The sequence below is a fragment of the Coenobita brevimanus genome, chromosome 21 (assembly GCF_032717465.1).
Source record: "Coenobita brevimanus isolate Jiangsu-jjx chromosome 21, ASM3271746v2, whole genome shotgun sequence".
Taxonomy (NCBI): domain Eukaryota; kingdom Metazoa; phylum Arthropoda; class Malacostraca; order Decapoda; family Coenobitidae; genus Coenobita; species Coenobita brevimanus.
This window is the reverse complement of record NC_136974.1, coordinates 31,796,496-31,816,495: the sequence shown is the minus strand read 5'-3', so window position 1 is coordinate 31,816,495 and position 20,000 is coordinate 31,796,496. Positions and strand designations below refer to the sequence as shown.

At 41.5% G+C, this 20,000-nt stretch overlaps 1 protein-coding gene across 1 annotated transcript in view; it reads left to right on the top strand.

The window, feature by feature from the left end:
• LOC145392142 (uncharacterized) overlaps positions 1-20,000 on the top strand; it is a 172,966-nt gene that overhangs the window by 104,489 nt on the left and 48,477 nt on the right. The window contains 2 exon segments of the mRNA XM_080266593.1: positions 5,499-5,684; positions 8,496-8,639. Coding sequence (XP_080122719.1) covers positions 5,499-5,684; positions 8,496-8,639 — 330 coding nt within the window.

The window sequence follows — 20,000 nt, the reverse complement described above, 5'->3', positions numbered from 1 at the left end:
TCCCAGGCTGAAAAACAAATTAGTGAGGCTGTTCGTTATCTCTCGTTTATTTTTCTCTCTCATTTACTCTCGTTTATGTTCATCTCCATTATTTTTTCTCATTTAATTTTTTCTCGTTTTTTTTTTACCGTGTATTTTTATCACGTTAAGCTGTGTCTCTCGTTTATTTTTCTCTCTCGTTTACTTTTATCTCGGAGTTTGACATTTTTATTCTTGTTATCTCCGCCACGAAAGTTATTTATGTGTTCATCCGTGTTTGTCTGTTTGTCCACACGGTATCTCATGAAGTTACTGTTTGATTTCAGTGATTTTTTGTGGATATGTGGGTAATGGAACAAGGAAAAGTTGATCAAATTTTGGTGATGATCTGAGTTCTAGTCCCGGTTCAAGACATTTTTGTTTGTTTGTACACACGATATCTCAGAAAGTTATGGATGGAGTTTTATGAAATTTTGTGGATATGTGGGTCATGGGCAAAGGAAGAGTTGATTGAATTTTTGTGGTAATCTGAGTAGTCTGGTACAGGCGTTGGCGGAGGTATGCGCTTTCTGAGTTCAGTCTACTTGTATGTTATTTTTGTTCCTTGAGTTCCGTAACGATAAATGTTGATGTCATTGATATATACTTTGGTAATTTTATGTATATGTGCGTTTGTGTATGTATGTATGTATATACATTGATAGATATGTGATAGATATATAGATGGATGGATGGATGGAGACAGATAGATATAGAATTAAAGGTATTTGTAAAGGAAGCCAGCATTTCCTAAAACATTTTGTCCATGATGATGATGATGATGATGATGATGATAGCGTAACTTTTAATCAACCAACTATAACTGGACTGAAATTAACACCAGAATAAGTGTACCATGAAGCACACTTCATCACAATTATGCTCCTACGAGAGGCTGAGTACAAAGTGTAATGACGTAATGACTCGCTTAACTCCGTCTTACTCACATCTTACGCCTCACTTAAGATGGTTTGGGCTATGATGTGTTTTGTGGCGTTATTTTTAGTATTCTCTCTCTCTCTCTCTCTCTCTCTCTCTCTCTCTCTCTCTCTCTCTCATGGTGTGGTATGGTCTTATTCCCTCATTACATCCCCCGCTTCCCCTCCCCTCTCACCTTCTTCCCCCCACCCTTCCTTTCATTCCAACCCTTCCCCACTTCCTCCTCTCTCCCTTTCCTCTTTCCTTCACCCTCCCTCTCCTCTTCTTTCCTTCTCCCTCCCTCTCTTCTTCTTTCCCTCCTCCTTCTCCTCTTCCTCACCATTCCCCCTCCTCTTCCATCCTCGCTCCCCATCTTCTTCACTTCCCCTTCCCTCTCCTCTTCCTTCCCTTTCCCCTCTCTTCCTCCCTCCCCCTCCCGTTTTTCTTTGCCCCCTTCCCTTCTTTTTCCCTCTCCACTAACATTCCTCAGTCTTCCTCACTCCATCTCCTCTTTCCTCCTCTTCCCTCTCCTCTTTTTCCCCCTCCCTCTCGTCTTTCCTCTCCCTTCCCACTCCCCTTTCCTCCCCTTCCCTCTCCTCTTTTCCCCTTACTCCTCTTTCCTTCCCCTTCTCTCTCCTCTTTTCTCCCCCTTCCCTCTCCTCTTTCCTTCTCCCTCCCTTCTCTCTTTCCTCCCCTTCCCTCTCCTCTCTCCTTCTCCTTCCCTTCTCTCTTTCCTCCCCTTCCCTCTCCTCCCTCCCGCCTCCTCCCCTCTCTAATAAGCCTTAATTACGCTATTGTTGTGTAATTAAATTTTCATCACTGGCTCATGCACTTTACCCCATGACAGTAGTTTATGTAGCTCTCTCTCTCTCTCTCTCTCTCTCTCTCTCTCTAACAAACGCTAATGACGTGACAGAGTTAATGGAGGGCAATTAAGCACAGGGACAAGAATGGCACCATAAATATAATGAATGATGATGATGTGCTTAAACAACGGTGCTGATGATGATAGTGATGAGAGAGAGAGAGAGAGAGAGAGAGAGAGAGAGAGAGAGAGAGAGAGAGAGAGAACGGAACACTAAAAAACTGGAGAAAAAGTAAAAAACCAAATGAGAAATTGATACACGTAAACAAGAAAAGTAAATCAGAGAAAAAACAAAAAAGTAAGTTTAAAGAGAAAACATGAAAGAAAATCTAAAAAAACAAAAAAAAAAAAAAAAAAATCACAATGAAGGTAAATAAAATGTGAGGAGCTTTTATGGGGTAATGTGCATGAAGCCGTGATGAAAATTTAATCACACAACAATAGCGCAATTAGGGCTTATTAGACAGAAGACAGACAGACAGGCAGACAGACACACAAACACAGACAGACACACAGACACATGGACAGACACAGACAGGTACCTGCAATGTAAAGTGCATTCATGGGTTAGATAGATAAATAGATGGATAGACTGATAGACTGATAGATAAACTGAAAACCAGATAGATGGTTAGTCAGAAATACAGTGAATATCATAATTATCACACACACACACACACACACACACACATATATATATATATATATATATATATATATATATATATATATATATATATATCATCTCTCATCTCATCAGCCGTTTGAGTGTCCAGTGCAGGACCGACCTATCCCAACCGAAGCGGGGACGATACAGCCAATGTATCTCTGGCAAGTGGCTTAGGCTGTCTGGTAGAGATTGTATGTAGGGTGAGAAGTGCTTGTAAGTGTATTGTAGTGCTGGAGTGGCTTTGGATGTGTGTGTGTAGTCTGTGAACCAAGTGTAATCGGCCCGCGCAAGCCGACTGGGTGCAAGCATCCTTTATAGTATGCGGCACTGGTTCAGCCACAGCACCCCTGATGTCCGCCAGTGCAGTGCGTGGCCAGAAGAACGCTCCCAAAGTTTATTACCCTGGCTGGGCGCGAACCCTTGTTCTCCAGTGTACGAAAACGCACAGTTTACCACTGTACCACAGAGGCTCCAAATATATATATATATACACACACTAAATTAACGAAAGATCATGATAGCGAAATAAAAAGACGTATTACAATTGGATGGAAAGCTTTCGGTAAACATAGAGACATTATGAAAAGTAGTTTGCCAGTTTGTATGAAACGAAATGTATATAACGAATGTATAATTCCAGCTATGACGTATGGTTGTGAGACCTAGAAACTGACAAAAAAAAATTAATTAATCCGTTCTCAGAGAGCAATGGAAAGGTCAGTGTTGGGAATATCTTTAAGAGACAGGAAAAGATCAACTTGGGTGAGAGAGCAGACTAAAGTCAGAGATATTATAGAAGTTATAAAAGAACAGAAATGGAGGTGGGCAGGCCATATAGCAAGAATGAGGGATAACCGATGGAGCAAGAGGCAGACTGACTGGACACCGAGAGATTGCAAGCGTAACAGAAAAAGGCCAGGCAGGAGATGGAGAGTTCAGATAGAGAGATTTGCATGGAAAACGTGGCAAAGATTGGCTCAGTCAAGGAATTCGTGGAAAAGATTGGGGGAGGCCTTTGTTCAGCAGTGGACTAGTTATGGCTGATGATGATGATGATGATGATATATATATATATATATATATATATATATATATATATATATATATATATATATATACTGTACATACATACATAGAGAGAGAGAGAGAGAGAGAGAGAGAGAGAGAGAGAGAGAGAGAGAGAGAGAGAGAGAGAGAGAGCCACCGTGATATAATCCCAGCTCGTTAATGAAGGACTACATTGTGTTTATATGCTGGCATGGTATTACACGGAGGGCAATTGTTATCTTCCATTCTCTCATTCTCTTACTTTCCTCATCCTCTTCCTCCTCTTTCTCTCCAGCTCCCTTCCTTCTTTCCTTGTCTTATACTCCCTCTTCTTCCTCTCCTCCGCCTCTCTTTCTCTTTAACACTCTCTCTCCTCCTCGTCCTTCTCTTCCTCTCCAGCTCTTCCTTTTCTCCTTCTCTCTCCTGCTCCTCCTTCCATTTACCTTCTTTCTCTTCTCCTCTTATACTCTCATATTCCTCTCATCCTCCCTCTCTTCATCACCTCTTCCTCTCCTCGGCTTTTTCTCCTTCTTACACTCCCTCCTCCTCCTCTTTTTCGTCGGCTCTTCATTTTTCTCTTTTTCTTTCACTCTCTCTTCTCAGTCCTTCTTCCCCTGCCTCTTTGGCTTTGTCGTTCTTCTCTCCTCTTCATTCACTTCTTATCTTAGTTCCGTTTTCTTCGCCTCTCCTCTTTTCTTCCCTACTTCCCCTTTCTTCCCCTCTTCCCCACCCCTCCCTTTCCTCCCCCTCCTGAACCTCTCCTCCCTCCCTCTTCCTCCCCACCCTCCTCCCCTCCCCCTTGCATTGATATAATCGTACCGTGCTAATAGGGGAGTTCATTGTGTTTATATATAGAATTGTTTGGAACTATACATCAGCCAGTTCTCATTCATTCATTCACTCATTCATCACCAAATCTGTTCTCTCTCATTCTCTTATACTCTCTCTGTTACCCCTCCTCTTCTTCCTCTCTCTGTTTCTATCCTTTCTCCCTATCATTCATGCATCACCACATTCATTCATTCATTCTCATTCTCTTACACTCCCTCTTCTTCCCCTCCTCCCCTTCCTATTACCCTCTTCTTCCCTTTCTCCCAATCATTCACTGACTAACGCATCCATTCTCTCTCATTCTCATACACTTTCCTCCTCCCGATCTCTTCCACCTTTGTTATTGTTCCCTTGCCATCAAATCATTCACTCATTCAACACCTAAATTCTCCATTTTTCTCTTACACCTCCTCCTCTTCCCCTCCTCCTTTTTGCTTTCCTTTTTCCCCACCTCCTCATTTTAATCTTTCCTGCCTCTCCATCCCTTTCTCCCCTCCCTTCCCTTCTCTTCCACCTCTCTCTCCTCCCCCCTTCCCTCCCGTCGTCCCCAGTGCACTAATACAATACTATCGTGCTAATGAATGAATATAGAGTTTATACCTGACGTTATACATGAGGCATTTGTACGCCTAGCCATTCATTCACTCACACATCAACACCTCCATTCATTAGCCGCCAGGTGTTAACAGCAGTAATAATTAGAAGTTATAGAGATCATGCTTAATTAGTGATGAATTAGGACATGAGATAAACTATGATAAATGAAGGAATGATTAAATATGAATCATGAGTAAAGATGTCATAATTAAAGACAGGATAATTAATAAGTGATAAATGAAGAGTGCAGGTAGTGAGATATTTTTGTAATATAATTGGATGCATGATAAAATAAAAAGGGTAGGTAAGGAAATGTGTTGATTAATGATATTTTTTGTGTTCATCCTCTCTCTCTCTCTCTCTCTCTCTCTCTCTCTCTCTCTCTCTCTCTCTCTCTCTCTCTCTCTCTTCCCTACAGCGCCCCGTCCCTGCGTCTCGTCCCAGTGGCGTATGCTATGCCCTTCCGAGTTTGACCTCTCTCCCTCCCCCCTCTCTTTAATCTCTCTCTCCCCTCTCTAATTCTAACTCTAACTCTAACTCTCTTCCCCACAGCGCCCCGTCCCTGCGCCTCGTACCAGTGCCGTATGCTTTGCCCTTACGAGTTTGACCTAGACGATGTGGGGTGTCCCGTGTGTCAGTGCCGCGATCCGTGCGAGGGAGTGGCGTGTCCTAAACATCTCACGTGCGTCCTGGAGGAGGCTCCCTGCGACTCTGAGCCCTGCCCTCCTATGCCCACATGTGAGTACTCATCAAAAAGTAAATAAATAAATAGATAGGTTGATAGATAGGTGGGTGGATGGATGGATGGATGGATGGATAGATAGACAGATATAGATAGATAGAAAGATAGACAGATAGACACATAGATGGTTGGACAGATGGAGATAAAGTATGAGAGAGAGAGAGGGGGGGGGGAGGTAAATGAAACGAAAAGAGCAGTGCCTGGAATTGTTCGCTTGGAAGAATTACACACCCACATACGAAAACCGTGCTTATAGCGAAAAGTACAGAAATTTTCCTGGCATATAACTGAAGACGGTCCAAGAAGGGCCAAATCTGTCATGTCTTTAGAATACACAGAGAAGATGTGGGTGTCATACTTTAGGCAGATTGAAAAAATATAAATGGAAGAAAAAGAAAAAAGAAAAGTGAATAAAATGGAGGGGGGACGGGAAGGAGGAGGACGAGGAGGAGGAGGAGGAGGAGGAAGAAGAGGAGGAGGAGGAAGGGGAGGGGAGGGGAGGGGACGTAATTCTTTAGCTAGATGTGAAATAAAAACAAAAATGGAATAAAAAAACAAACGAAAATGAGAATAGCGGGAGGGGGAAGGGAGGGGGAGGGGACGTATTACCTTGGCTCGAGGTGAACTGAAAACAAAAGAGGAAAATGGAGAGAGGAAAAAAAGGAAAAGAGAATAGGAGGGAGAGAGAGGGAGAAGGGAGGGGAGGGGAGGGGAGGGGAGGGAGAGGGATGGCAACAGAGGCAATGGGGCGAAGGTGAGGTAATGGGAGGGGGGAGGTGAAAGATGGAGGGGGGAGCGAGGGGGAGAGAACTAAGAGGCAATGGAATGGAAATAAGAGAGAGAGAGGGGGGGGGGTATTTAAGAGTCACTTGAATGGAAATGAGGGAAAGGGGGAAGTGGGAGCGGGAAAAGGAAAGGAGAAAGGAAGGAAGGTAGGTAAGTAGGTAGGAAGGAAGGAACAAAGGAAGTAGCGAAGGAAGGAAGGAAGGAAGTAGCGAAGGAAGGAAGGAAGGAAGAAGAGAGGGGGGATACAGGAATCGCAGAGGGAAAGGGGAAGGAAGGAAGGAATGGGGGAAGTAAGAATCATAGAGGGAAAGGAAGAGAAAGCAGAGGAAAGGGAAAGGGGGTGAGAATGGGGGAGAGAGGGAGAGGGAAAGGAGGGAAGGGGGAAGGAAAGGGAGAAAATAAAGGGAAGGGAAGAAAAGTAAGGGGAGGGTGGGGAAAAAAGACAGAGAGGGGAAGGGGAAGGAAGGGAAGGGAGAAAAGTGAGGGAAGGATGGGGAAAAAGAGAGAGAGGGGAAGGGAAAGGAAGGGATGGGAAGGAAAGTGGGAAGTGGGGAAGATCACCAAAAGGCAATGAGGTGGAAAGGATGATTGTGAAGACGGAAGGGAAAGGGAAAGAGGAAGGAGTGAAGAGGGGAAATGAGGAGAGATGAGGAAATTACAGACTGGGAAAAGGGCAGTATAGAAAGATGAGAAGAGAGGAGGGAGGTACGTAAATACGAAGAAATAAAGAAACTGATAAGTAAGGGTAAAGAGAAGGATAAGAGACTAAGAAAAAAATAAGTGTGAGAAAAGTAGAGAAGAGAAACAGATATAAAAAGAAAGATAGGGGAGAGAGATGGAGAAAAGAGAAACAGAGATAAAAAGATAAGGGAGAGGGAAGTAGAAGAGACAGAGATAGGGAATTACAGGGATGGTATCTGGGAAATGAAAGAGTAAAGATGAAGAAGGTCTAGAGGAGAGAAAAAATGATAGGAGTAAAGAGAAGGGGAAGCAGGGAAACAGAGAAGTGGAGAGAGGAATAGTGAGGAGGAAATTAGAGAGGAATAAGTAAAAATTAAAGAGAAAAGAGGAGGACAGAGCAAAGAGAGGTGGCGAAGGGAAATGATAAAAATGACGAAATTTGGAGGATACAGTCTCTCTCTCTCTCTCTCTCTCTCTCTCTCTCTCTCTCTCTCTCTCTCTCTCTCATAACAATAACACACCACGTAATGAACTCACTTATCGATGCCCGCCTCTATGTAACATTTAATTGTGGTGATGTTTATGGAAAATGATGCAGAATATCCCATTGTTCGGATCAATTAAGAGTAGTTTTATGGCACTGTTTTATGAGGGAGGGTGGTGTGTGTGTGTGTGTGTGTGTGTGTGTGTGTGTGTGTGTGTGTGTAATTAGAGTAGGTGGATTACTGAAGTTATTGTCATGTAGTTTGTATTTTTTCTCCCCCCCCCCTCCACGCACCCCTCTCGCCCCACTCCCGTCACCCTTACTCCTCACCCCCCTCTCAAATGTTACCCTGTCCTCCCTCACCCCCACTCCTCACCCCACTCATACCACTCACCCACCCTATTCCGCAGACATCCCTGCACCCCATTTAACCCTGTCACCCTTGCCACTTCATTCTCTCACTCACCTTTCTATTCTCCAGTCCTCAGTTACCTATTCTCCCAATCCCTCAATCCCCCAATCCCCTATCCTACAAGCCTCTAATCCCCAAATTCACCTTCCCTCCAATCCTCCTTCCTTCCAGTCTCTCTTCTCTTCGGTCCCCAGTCCCTCTTTCTTTTATTCTTTCTTTCCTCCAATCTCCAATCCCTCTTCCCTTCAATCCTCCATCCCCCAATCCCCCTGCACCCCAGTCCCACAAGCCCTCAATGCAACAATCCCCTAATACCACAATCCCTCAATCCCCCTCGCCCGTCGTCTTCCTTGCTTCCCCCCATACCCCATTCTCCATACCCTCCACCCCACACTCCATTCCCGTATTTACCCCATCCCACTAACCCCTCACCGTCCTCCCCAGGTAAGCAGCCTCGTAGCCTGTCCAGCCTGTGCGGCCTGGGTGACCCCCTGATGGTTGAGGAGAGTGAGCGTCGCCCCTTCCTGTGTGGCACCCAACCCGGACAGCCTCAGTGCCCACCCCTGTACAGGTGCCACGTAGGACAAGGTACGTGCCAGATAGACTGATGGGTGATTTGAATACAAGGAGCTCTATTTAGTTTCCTTTTTCCTGGTGCACATCAACATACCAAGGATTACAATACCCGTGTCATGATATCAGTCACGCAGCTACCGAGGATAAACACGAACAAATCACTGAATGCACATCAAGTATACGTAGCTATTTTCTTAACCACAAAACACAGACGGCCATGAGCAAAAATCTGACACTTCTCTGCCCTTCTTTGGCGGATGTGGACCTGAATCGCGTTACATGAACAATTTTTAATCAGTAGTAATATGAAGCACAATGAGTATGGAGAATATGCGTGTCTGAGGAGGAATGGGGACTATGGAAGGCAGGATCGGCGATGGTTTGTTCATGGCTAGAGATAAGAGTGTTGACCTACCTTAAAGATGTCCAGGAAGGTGTGATCCAACGCCTGTCCAGAGACAGACAGACAGACACAGACAGACAGACAGACAGACAGACAGGCAATGCCAGATAGAGAGAGAGAGAGAGAAAGAGAGAGAGTAACTGGACACACGACTGATTTGACAAAGTTCAGTGTTGGCATCTCGCGGTAGGTACAGTAACTTCGATCTTGCCACACTCTTCATCCTGTAAGGTAAGAAGAACGTGCAGTCTTAAAGGCCACTGCAAGATTTCGGGAAGAGACGGATGCATGTGAGAAACCTTTTGTAACGTACTGTAGGCCTGAAGCTTCCCAACAACTCTTCCTAGGCGATTTATTTTGCTTATGACACCTTGCCGGCCTCTTCTGTGTTACTTAAATCATTCTAATATCACCCTACTCTGCATAAATAGCTTAGAAAACGGTGTTACGCAGCCGTAATCGGTAAGGAAGAGGTGATAGGGAGCGTCCTTAACTAGAATTAGGACCTTTGTATGTTTGTGATGGAGTCCGTAGTTTCTTCCCCAAATATACAAAGAATAAGTCGGTTTGAATAAGGGGATAAGGAATTTATGAAGACGAGCAACATAGAGATATAATAGACATGTGTGGACAGAGAAAGAAAGTTGGAACAAAACCACAGAAAGTAGAGAGAGAGAAAGAGAGAGAGAGAGAATGTTTGAAAATGAAACCAGGGAAGTTAATAGGTGCAGAAGAGAAGTAGATATAACAGAGGGACATGTAAAAATAGGGAAGGGAACGGTATAAGAGAAAATCAAAGAAAGTAAGAAAATGAAATGGCAATAAGAAGCAAAACAAAGCAATAGAGTGGACACACGATAATTTTGTTTATATAAGAAATTGTAACTTTGAGGATGCTGACTGAAATTGGTAAGGTTAAGTATACAGTCAGAAGTTTAAAAAAAAAATAATAATAATAATTTGTGAAGTATGTGGAAAAAATACTGTACGTCTGTTTAAATGTCCAGCACGGATATTTAACAGTGAAAGATCTTCGAAGAAATTTTAATAATAATAATAATTGTAGTAGTAGTAGTAGTTGTAGTAGTAGTAGTAGTAATATATAATAATAATAATAATGACGATGATGATGATAATGGTAATAGTAATAAATTATTATTATAATGATGATGATAATGATAATGATAATAAACTACTGGAATATGAAACGGACCTATTGTACTCCTTTTTCCTCTAACCTGCCCTAAATTTGCCATCTCTCCATATTGAATGCTGGGTTGTAGCAATAGAATAACACTAAAATTAGATGCTGGTCATGAAGAAGTGCTATGAAAAGGATGCAGAATGTAACAATCTTTTCCCACTGAGCTACGTGAAATGGGCTACAAAAGGACGTAAATCTGGGCCAGGTTAAAATAAACAGAGTATAGTTAAAAGAGTGAAGGATATATAGAAGAGTAACACTAGTGAAACGGCGTGGACAGATAACATCAAGAACAAGAACAAGAAATATTCGTTTGCGAGATAAGTTTAAAGAGTAATAACAACAGCAACAGCGAATTTTCAAAGGCAGATAAAGCAGAACTGCGGGATGTTTAAACAACTACAACAACAACAACAGCAAATTTACCAAAGCAAATAAAACAGAACTGCGAGATAAGTTTAGAAAGCAGCAACAACAAATATTCCACGACAAACAAGGCTGAATTTCAAGATAAATTTATAGAATATGATAAAGGGATGACTTTATGAGAAAGATACATGGCATGGTATAAAAACCACGAAATCCACGAATGATCTGCCCCCCAAATTTTCCCTACAAACTCGAAGCTCACGAATGAACTCTCAAAAATTTTACTACAATCTAATACATACAAATAAAAACATTAGTTTAACACATAAACAATACCGCTAAGAAAATAGAAGCAAATAATGAGTAGGCGGCAGCCCCTTTAAAACACATTATATGTAATTAAACCAATAAATCAGTTCTTAATTATTCCACAAAATATTAAAATTATCCCCATGAATAACTATACTGGCTTCATCCTCTGTTGCAGTTAACTGCTTCACTCCGATGACGTATTTTTTCATCGTACGACTTTCAGACGATTTTTTTTTTTTTTTTAACTCAGGAGATACTTTTCGAACTAGAGGGGTTATACACAGCCTCCATTAACTCCTTTACGATTAGAGATCATTTTGAAGTTAAATAAGATCGTCTTGTAGCTAGAGTAAAAATTCACGTCATCGGGCTGAAGGGTTAGTGACGAATGCTGCACCAAGAACGTCATCGGGCTGAAGGGTTAGTGACGAATGCTTCACCAAGAATATCAACAAAGTAAAAATATATGGAATTTCCTGACATGACTTAAAATTTCTATAACACAAAATTCAAGGTCACAAAGAGCAGAAAGTATCCACAGATCACCTCGGTACTACTACGATGTTACGGAATTTAAATGCACCTAACGTAACGCGTATCAAAACAACTCACTTCATCCATTCATTACGACTAGTAACAATTCCTACCAAAATATTAACCTAGAAACTGATTCATAGGAGCATCTTACCTCAAATGAAGGGGAGGGGAGATATCACAAGGGCGAACGCGGACACCACTCAAGAAGACAAATCCGCAAGTGGTAGGGCCTCCGAAGAAACGGCGGATTAGCACACAAAACTTCAATATCCCGTCTAAAAATTTGCTTATAGAGGTTCAGTAAACCTATCAGTTAATATCCACTGGCTATTAAATCATATGTAAAATTATTCCTTTTGGCTACTGACAGTGCACAGTGGTGAAAACAGTCGCTGATGCCCGATACCTTAGGAAAAGGTAGGGACTCGTTTGCTTTGGCGGATTGATAAATGCGTGATGCGTCCCTCCCTGCTGTACAGTATGTACCCAGTGGCTTCATCGCATGGTCGCGCTTGTAATAGGCGGGCAATTTAAAGCCAGACAGTAGCAACAAGCTACAACATTATTATTCTAGATTAATTTTCTGGTATTTCTTATGCAATTTGGGTACGCAGATTATGAATATGGCAACCGTTTTACCGTACTGTTAATTGTTCTGGAATTACCGTAGTGTTTCCAAATACGATGACATTTAAATGAAAGTTGAGGCAGTCACCAGGAAAACAATTGTCCTTTCATACCCAAAAATCCTCACATGCACAAAATAGTCCTGTATATGATTATTATTGTTCTTTTGTAGGTCTTAGTGCTTTGAAATGAATTGTTGTGTTGTATAACTACTATATCCAACAGGTGTTTCTGAGCACTCATTACCAGTTTGGTGGCAGATTAACATGAACGCAAAACTAAAGTAAGTTTTTTATCCTCTACAGGTAGCACTGATTCACTAATAATAATAATAATAATAATAATAATAATATAATGGTGGATGAAGGAGTTTGGTCCATTTACCTGGTAGTGAATAAGTGTGGTCCATTTAATAGATGAGTCCATGAGTGGTCCATTTAATAGGTGACTCAATGAGTGGTCCATTTAATAGGTGACTCAATGAGTGGTCCATTTAATAGGTGACTCAATGAGTGCTCCATTTAATAGGTGAGTCAGTGATTGTGGTCCATTTAATAGATGAGTCAATAAGCGAGATCCATTTAATAGATGAGTCAATGATCGTGATCTATTTAATAGATGAGTCAATGAGCGTGGTCCATTTAATAGGTGAGTCAATGAGCGTGGTCCATTTAATAGGAGAGTTGATGAGTGTGGTCCATTTAATAGGTGATTCAGTGTGTGGTCCATTTAATAGATGAGTCAATGAGCTTGGTCCATGTGATAGGTGAGTCAGTGAGTGTGGTCCATTTAATAGGTGAGTCAGTGAGTGTGGTCCATTTAATAGGTGAGTCAGTGAGTGTGGTCCATTTAATAGGTGAGTCAGTGAGTGTGGTCCATTCAATAGGTGAGTCAGTGAGTGTGGTCAATTTAATAGGCGAGTCAGTGAGTGTGGTCCATTTAATAGGCGAGTCAGTGTGGTCCATTCAATAGGCGAGTCAGTGAGTGTGCTCCATTTAATAGGCGAGTCAGTGAGTGTGCTCCATTTAATAGGCGAGTCAGTGAGTGTGCTCCATTTAATAGGCGAGTCAGTGAGTGTGCTCCATTTAATAGGCGAGTCAGTGAGTGTGCTCCATTTAATAGGCGAGTCAGTGAGTGTGCTCCATTTAATAGGCGAGTCAGTGAGTGTGCTCCATTTAATAGGCGAGTCAGTGAGTGTGCTCCATTTAATAGGCGAGTCAGTGAGTGTGGCCCATTCAATAGGCGAGTCAGTGAGTGTGGTCCATTTAATAGGCGAGTCAGTGAGTGTGGTCCATTTAATAGGTGAGTCAGTGAACGTGGTCCATTTAATATATAGGTGGGTCAGTGAGTTTGGTCCATTTAATAGGTGAGTCAGTGAGTGTGGTCCATTTAATAGGTGAGTCAGTGAGCGTGGTCCATTTAACAGGTGATTCAGTGAGTGTGGTCCATTTAATAGGTAAGTCAATGAGCGTGGTCCATTTAATAGGTGAGTCGGTGAGTGTGGTCCATTTAATAGGAGAGTCAGTGAGTGTGGTCCATTTAAGTAGGCATGCAGGTGATAGTTTTCCCCCTGTCAAGGTATTTTTCGTTTCCTGGACCCTACCTTGCCCATCAAGGTGGGGAAGGGGTCGGGATGATGATGATGATGATGAAATAATGATAATAGTAATGACGATGATAATCGAGATAGTAGTTGCAGAGTAGTAGTAGTAGTCATAGCAGTAGTAGTAGTAATAATAATAATAATAATAATAATGATACTGATGATGGTAATAATATTAGTAACAAAAATTATAATAATAATAATAATAAACTACTGGAATTAGAAACGGAACTATTGTACTCCTTTTTCCTCAAACCTGCCCTAAATTTGCCATCTCTCCATATTGAATGCTGGGTTGTTGCAATAGAATAACACTAAAGTTGGATGCTGGTCACGAAGAGATACTATGAAAAGGATGCAGAATGTAACACTGTCTTTTCCCACTATGCTACGTGAAATGGGCCACAAAAGGCCGAAAATCTGGGTCAGGTTAAAATGAGTATAGTTAAAAGAGTGAAGGATATATTGAAAAGAACTTTAAGGAGACTCGCCGCCCGCAACACTAGTGAAACAGCTTGAACAGTGACAACAAGAACAAGAAATATTCGTTTGCGAGATAAGTTTAAAGAGCAAAAGCGACAGCAACAACAAATTTTCTATAGCAGATAAAGCAGAACTGCGGGATGTTTAAACAACTACAACAACAACGACAGCAAATTTACCAAAGCAAATAAAACAGAACTGCGAGATAAGTTTAGAAAGCAGCAACAACAAATATTCCACGACAAACAAGGCTGAATTTCAAGATAAATTTATAGAATATGATAAAGGGATGACTTTATGAGACAGATACATGGCATGGTATAAAAACCACGAAATCCACGAATGATCTGCCCCCCAAATTTTCCCTACAAACTCGAAGCTCACGAATGAACTCTCAAAAATTTTACTACAATCTAATACATACAGATAAAAACATTAGTTTAACACATAAACAATACCGCTAAGAAAATAGAAGCAAATAATGAGTAGGCGGCAGCCCCTTTAAAACACATTATATGTAATTAAACCAATAAATCAGTTCTTAATTATTCCACAAAATATTAAAATTATCCCCATGAATAACTATACTGGCTTCATCCTCTGTTGCAGTTAACTACTTCACTCCGATGACGTATTTTTTCATCTTACGACTTTCAGACGATTTTTTTTTTTTTTTTAACTCAGGAGATACTTTTCGAACTAGAGGGGTTATACACAGCCTCCATTAACTCCTTCACGATTAGAGATCATTTTGAAGTTAAATAAGATCGTCTTGTAGCTAGAGTAAAAATTCACGTCATCGGGCTGAAGGGTTAGTGACGAATGCTGCACCAAGAACGTCATCGGGCTGAAGGGTTAGTGACGAATGCTTCACCAAGAATATCAACAAAGTAAAAATATATGGAATTTCCTGACATGACTTAAAATTTCTATAACACAAAATTCAAGGTCACAAAGAGCAGAAAGTATCCACAGATCACCTCGGTACTACTACGATGTTACGGAATTTAAATGCACCTAACGTAACGCGTATCAAAACAACTCACTTCATCCATTCATTACGACTAGTAACAATTCCTACCAAAATATTAACCTAGAAACTGATTCATAGGAGCATCTTACCTCAAATGAAGGGGAGGGGAGATATCACAAGGGCGAACGCGGACACCACTCAAGAAGACAAATCCGCAAGTGGTAGGGCCTCCGAAGAAACGGCGGATTAGCACACAAAACTTCAATATCCCGTCTAAAAATTTGCTTATAGAGGTTCAGTAAACCTATCAGTTAATATCCATTGGCTATTAAATCATATGTAAAATTATTCCTTTTGGCTACTGACAGTGCACAGTGGTGAAAACAGTCGCTGATGCCCGATACCTTAGGAAAAGGTAGGGACTCGTTTGCTTTGGCGGATTGATAAATGCGTGATGCGTCCCTCCCTGCTGTACAGTATGTACCCAGTGGCTTCATCGCATGGTCGCGCTTGTAATAGGCGGGCAATTTAAAGCCAGACAATAGCAACAAGCTACAACATTATTATTCTAGATTAATTTTCTGGTATTTCTTATGCAATTTGGGTACGCAGATTATGAATATGGCAACCGTTTTACCGTACTGTTAATTGTTCTGGAATTACCGTAGTGTTTCCAAATACGATGACATTTAAATGAAAGTTGAGGCAGTCACCAGGAAAACAATTGTCCTTTCATACCCAAAAATCCTCACATGCACAAAATAGTCCTGTATATGATTATTATTGTTCTTTTGTAGGCCTTAGTGCTTTGAAATGAATTGGTGTTGTGTTGTATAACTACTATATCCAACAGGTGTTTCTGAGCACTCATTACCAGTTTAGTGGCAGATTAACATGAACGCAAAACTAAAGGAAGTTTTTTATCCTCTACAGATAGCACTGATTCACTAATGATAATAATAATAATAATAATAATAATATAATAATGGTGGATGAAGGAGTTTGGTCCATTTACCTGGTGAGTGAATAAGTGTGGTCCATTTAATAGATGAGTCAATGAGTGGTCCATTTAATAGGTGACTCAATGAGTGGTCCATTTAATAGGTGACTCAATGGTCCATTTAATAGGTGACTCAATGAGTGCTCCATTTAATAGGTGAGTCAGTGAGTGTGGTCCATTTAATAGATAAGTCAATAAGCGAGGTCCATTTAATAGATGAGTCAATGATCGTGATCCATTTAATAGATGAGTCAATGATCGTGGTCCATTTAATAGGTGAGTCAATGAGCGTGGTCCATTTAATAGGAGAGTTGACGAGTATGGTCCATTTAATAGGTGATTCAGTGTGTGGTCCATTTAATAGGTGAGTCAGTGAGCGTGGTCCATGTGGTGAGTCAGTGAGCGCGGTCCATTTAATAGGTGAGTCAGTGAGTGTGGTCCATTTAATAGGTGAGTTAGTGAGTGTGGTCCATTTAATAGGTGAGTTAGTGAGTGTGCTCCATTCAATAGGTGAGTCAGTGAGTGTGCTCAATTTAATAGGCGAGTCAGTGAGTGTGGTCCATTTAATAGGCGAGTCAGTGTGGTCCATTCAATAGGCGAGTCAGTGAGTGTGCTCCATTTAATAGGCGAGTCAGTGAGTGTGCTCCATTTTTTTTTTTTTTTTTTATGCGAGGAAGAAGGAACCAAAGGCCATGAGCCCGCAGTAACAGTTCCCTCCAAGAGAAAAACAAAATACAATAGAGAGCCAAATTCAAGATCCGATAATTTTGAGATGCCTGGACACACTACGTTTGAAAGACTGGAGATCATAGGCAGGAGGAAATACAGACAGAGGGAGACAGTTCCAGAGCTGACCTGTTGCATAAATGAAAGAATGGGAGTAACGGTTAACTCTTGCATTAGAGAGTTGGACAGAAAAGGGATGAGAGTTTGCTGCTAGACGGGTGCAACGCGCCCGTCGTAGAGGTGGAGGAATGCAAGCAGACAGTTCAGAGGAGCAGTGACCATTAAAGTAGCGATAGAAAAGAGATAAAGATGCAACAGTGCGGCGAAGAGACAGAGGTTGAAGGGAGTCAGTAAGAGGAGGAGAGTTAATGAGACGAAAAGCCTTTGACTCCACCCTATTGAGAAGAGCTGTATGTGGGGAGCCTCCCCACACATGAGAGTTGTACTCCACACAGGGGCGGATAAAACCCCTGTATAGAGTCAACAATTGTGCAGGGGTAAAGAAAGAGCGGAGTCGCTTAGCACACCCAATCTCTTGGAAGCAGATTTTACAAGAGATGTAATATGATCTTTCCAAGATAAGTCCCGAGTAAATGAAACCCCAAGCATGTTCAAGGATGATGCAGGATTAATCTGAATATTATTAAACATTAGTGGGTATACCTGTGGAAGATTTTGTCGGGTTGATAGGTGTAAGAACTGAGTCTTAGATGCATTAAAGACAACCATATTATTTTTACCCCAGTCAGAGATATGAGCCAAGTCAGACACTAGGTGTGCCATAGCCTCATCCCTTGTTTCTTGAAGTAACTGTTGAGATGGGCGTTGCGGGAACCGAATGGAAAGGTGAAGGGTGGAGTCATCAGCGTATGAGTGGATAGGGTTAGATGTACAGCTTAGAAGATCATTGATGAATAAAAGGAAGAGAGTTGGTGATAGGACAGAGCCCTGAGGAACACCACTGTTGATAGATCTAGGAGAAGAACGATGGCCGTCTACGACAGCGGCTATAGAACGACCAGAAAGGAAGCTAGCGATGAAGGCACAGATAGAAGGATAGAAACCGTAGGAGGGCAGTTTGGAAATTAAAGATTTATGCCAGACTCAATCAAAAGCCTTTGAGATGTCAAGTGCAATGGCAAAGCTTTCGCCAAAGTCCCGAAAGGAGGATGACCAGGAGTCTGAAAGGTAGGTGAGAAGATCGCCAGTGGAGCGTCCCTGACGGAACCCATACTGACGATCGGAAAGAAGGTTGTGATAGGAAAGATGCCTTAAAATTTTTTTATTAAGAATTGACTCGAAAACTGTTGAAATACAGGACGTTAAAGCAATTGGACGATAGTTGGAGGGTTGGGAGTGGTCACCCTTCTTTGGGACTGGCTGAATGAGAGCAAACTTCCAGCAAGAAGGAAAGGTACAAGTTGACAGACAAAGGCGAAATAGTTTGCCTAGGCAGGGTGTAAGCACAGAAGCACAGTTTTTGAGAACAACAGGAGGGACCCCATCAGGCCCATATGCCTTGTTAGTACTGAGGCCAGTAATGGCAGAAAATACATCAACTGAAGAAATTTTAATGTCAGCCATGAGGAAGTCAGAGGGGGGAAGTGATGGAGGAACAGCACCGGAATAGGCGAGTCAGTGAGTGTGCTCCATTTAATAGGCGAGTCAGTGAGTGTGCTCCATTTAATAGGCGAGTCAGTGAGTGTGCTCCATTTAATAGGCGAGTCAGTAAGTGTGCTCCATTTAATAGGCGAGTCAGTGAGTGTGGTCCATTTAATAGGCGAGTCAGTGAGTGTGGTCCATTTAATAGGCGAGTCAGTGAGTGTGGTCCATTCAATAGGCGAGTCAGTGAGTGTGGTCCATGTAATAGGCGAGTCAGTGAGTGGTCCATTTAATAGGTGAGTCAGTGAACGTGGTCCATTTAATAGGTGAGTCAGTGAGCTTGGTCCATTTAATAGGTGAGTCGGTGAGTGTGGTACATTTAATAGGTGAGTCAGTGAGCGTGGTCCATTTAACAGGTGAGTCAGTGAGTGTGGTCCATTTAATAGGTAAGTCAATGAGCGTGGTCCATTTAATAGGTGAGTCGGTGAGTGTGGTCCATTTAATAGGAGAGTCAGTGAGTGTGGTCCATTTAAGTAGGCATGCAGGTGATAGTTTTCCCCCTGTCAAGGTATTTTTCGTTTCCTGGACCCTACCTTGCCCATCAAGGTGGGGAAGGGGTCGGGATGATGATGATGAAATAATAATAATAGTAATGACGATGATAATCGAGATAGTAGTTGCAGAGTAGTAGTAGTAGTCATAGCAGTAGTAGTAGTAGTAGTAGTAGTAGTAATAATAATAATAATAATAATAATGATACTGATGATGGTAATAATATTAGTAACAAAAATTATAATAATAATAATAATAAACTACTGGAATTAGAAACGGAACTATTGTACTCCTTTTTCCTCTAACCTGCCCTAAATTTGCCATCTCTCCATTTTGAATGCTGGGTTGTAGCAATAGATTAACACTAAAGTTGGATGCTGGTCACGAAGAAGTGCTATGAAAAGGATGCAGAATGTAACAATCTTTTCCCACTGAGCTACGTGAAATGGGCTACAAAAGGACGTAAATCTGGGCCAGGTTAAAATAAACAGAGTATAGTTAAAAGAGTGAAGGATATATAGAAAAGTAACACTAGTGAAACGGCGTGGACAGATAACATCAAGAACAAGAACAAGAAATATTCGTTTGCGAGATAAGTTTAAAGAGTAATAACAACAGCAACAGCGAATTTTCAAAGGCAGATAAAGCAGAACTGCGGGATGTTTAAACAACTACAACAACAACAACAGCAAATTTACCAAAGCAAATAAAACAGAACTGCGAGATAAGTTTAGAAAGCAGCAACAACAAATATTCCACGAAAAACAAGGCTGAATTTCGAGACAAATTTATAGAATATGATAAAATGATGGCTTCATGAGACAGATGAATGGCATGGTATAATAACCACGAAATCCACGAATGATCTGCCCCCAAAATTTTCCCTACAAACTCGAAGCCCATAAATGAACTCTCTAAAATTTTCCTACAGTCTAATGTATACAAATAAAAACATTAGTTTAACACACAAACAATACCGTTA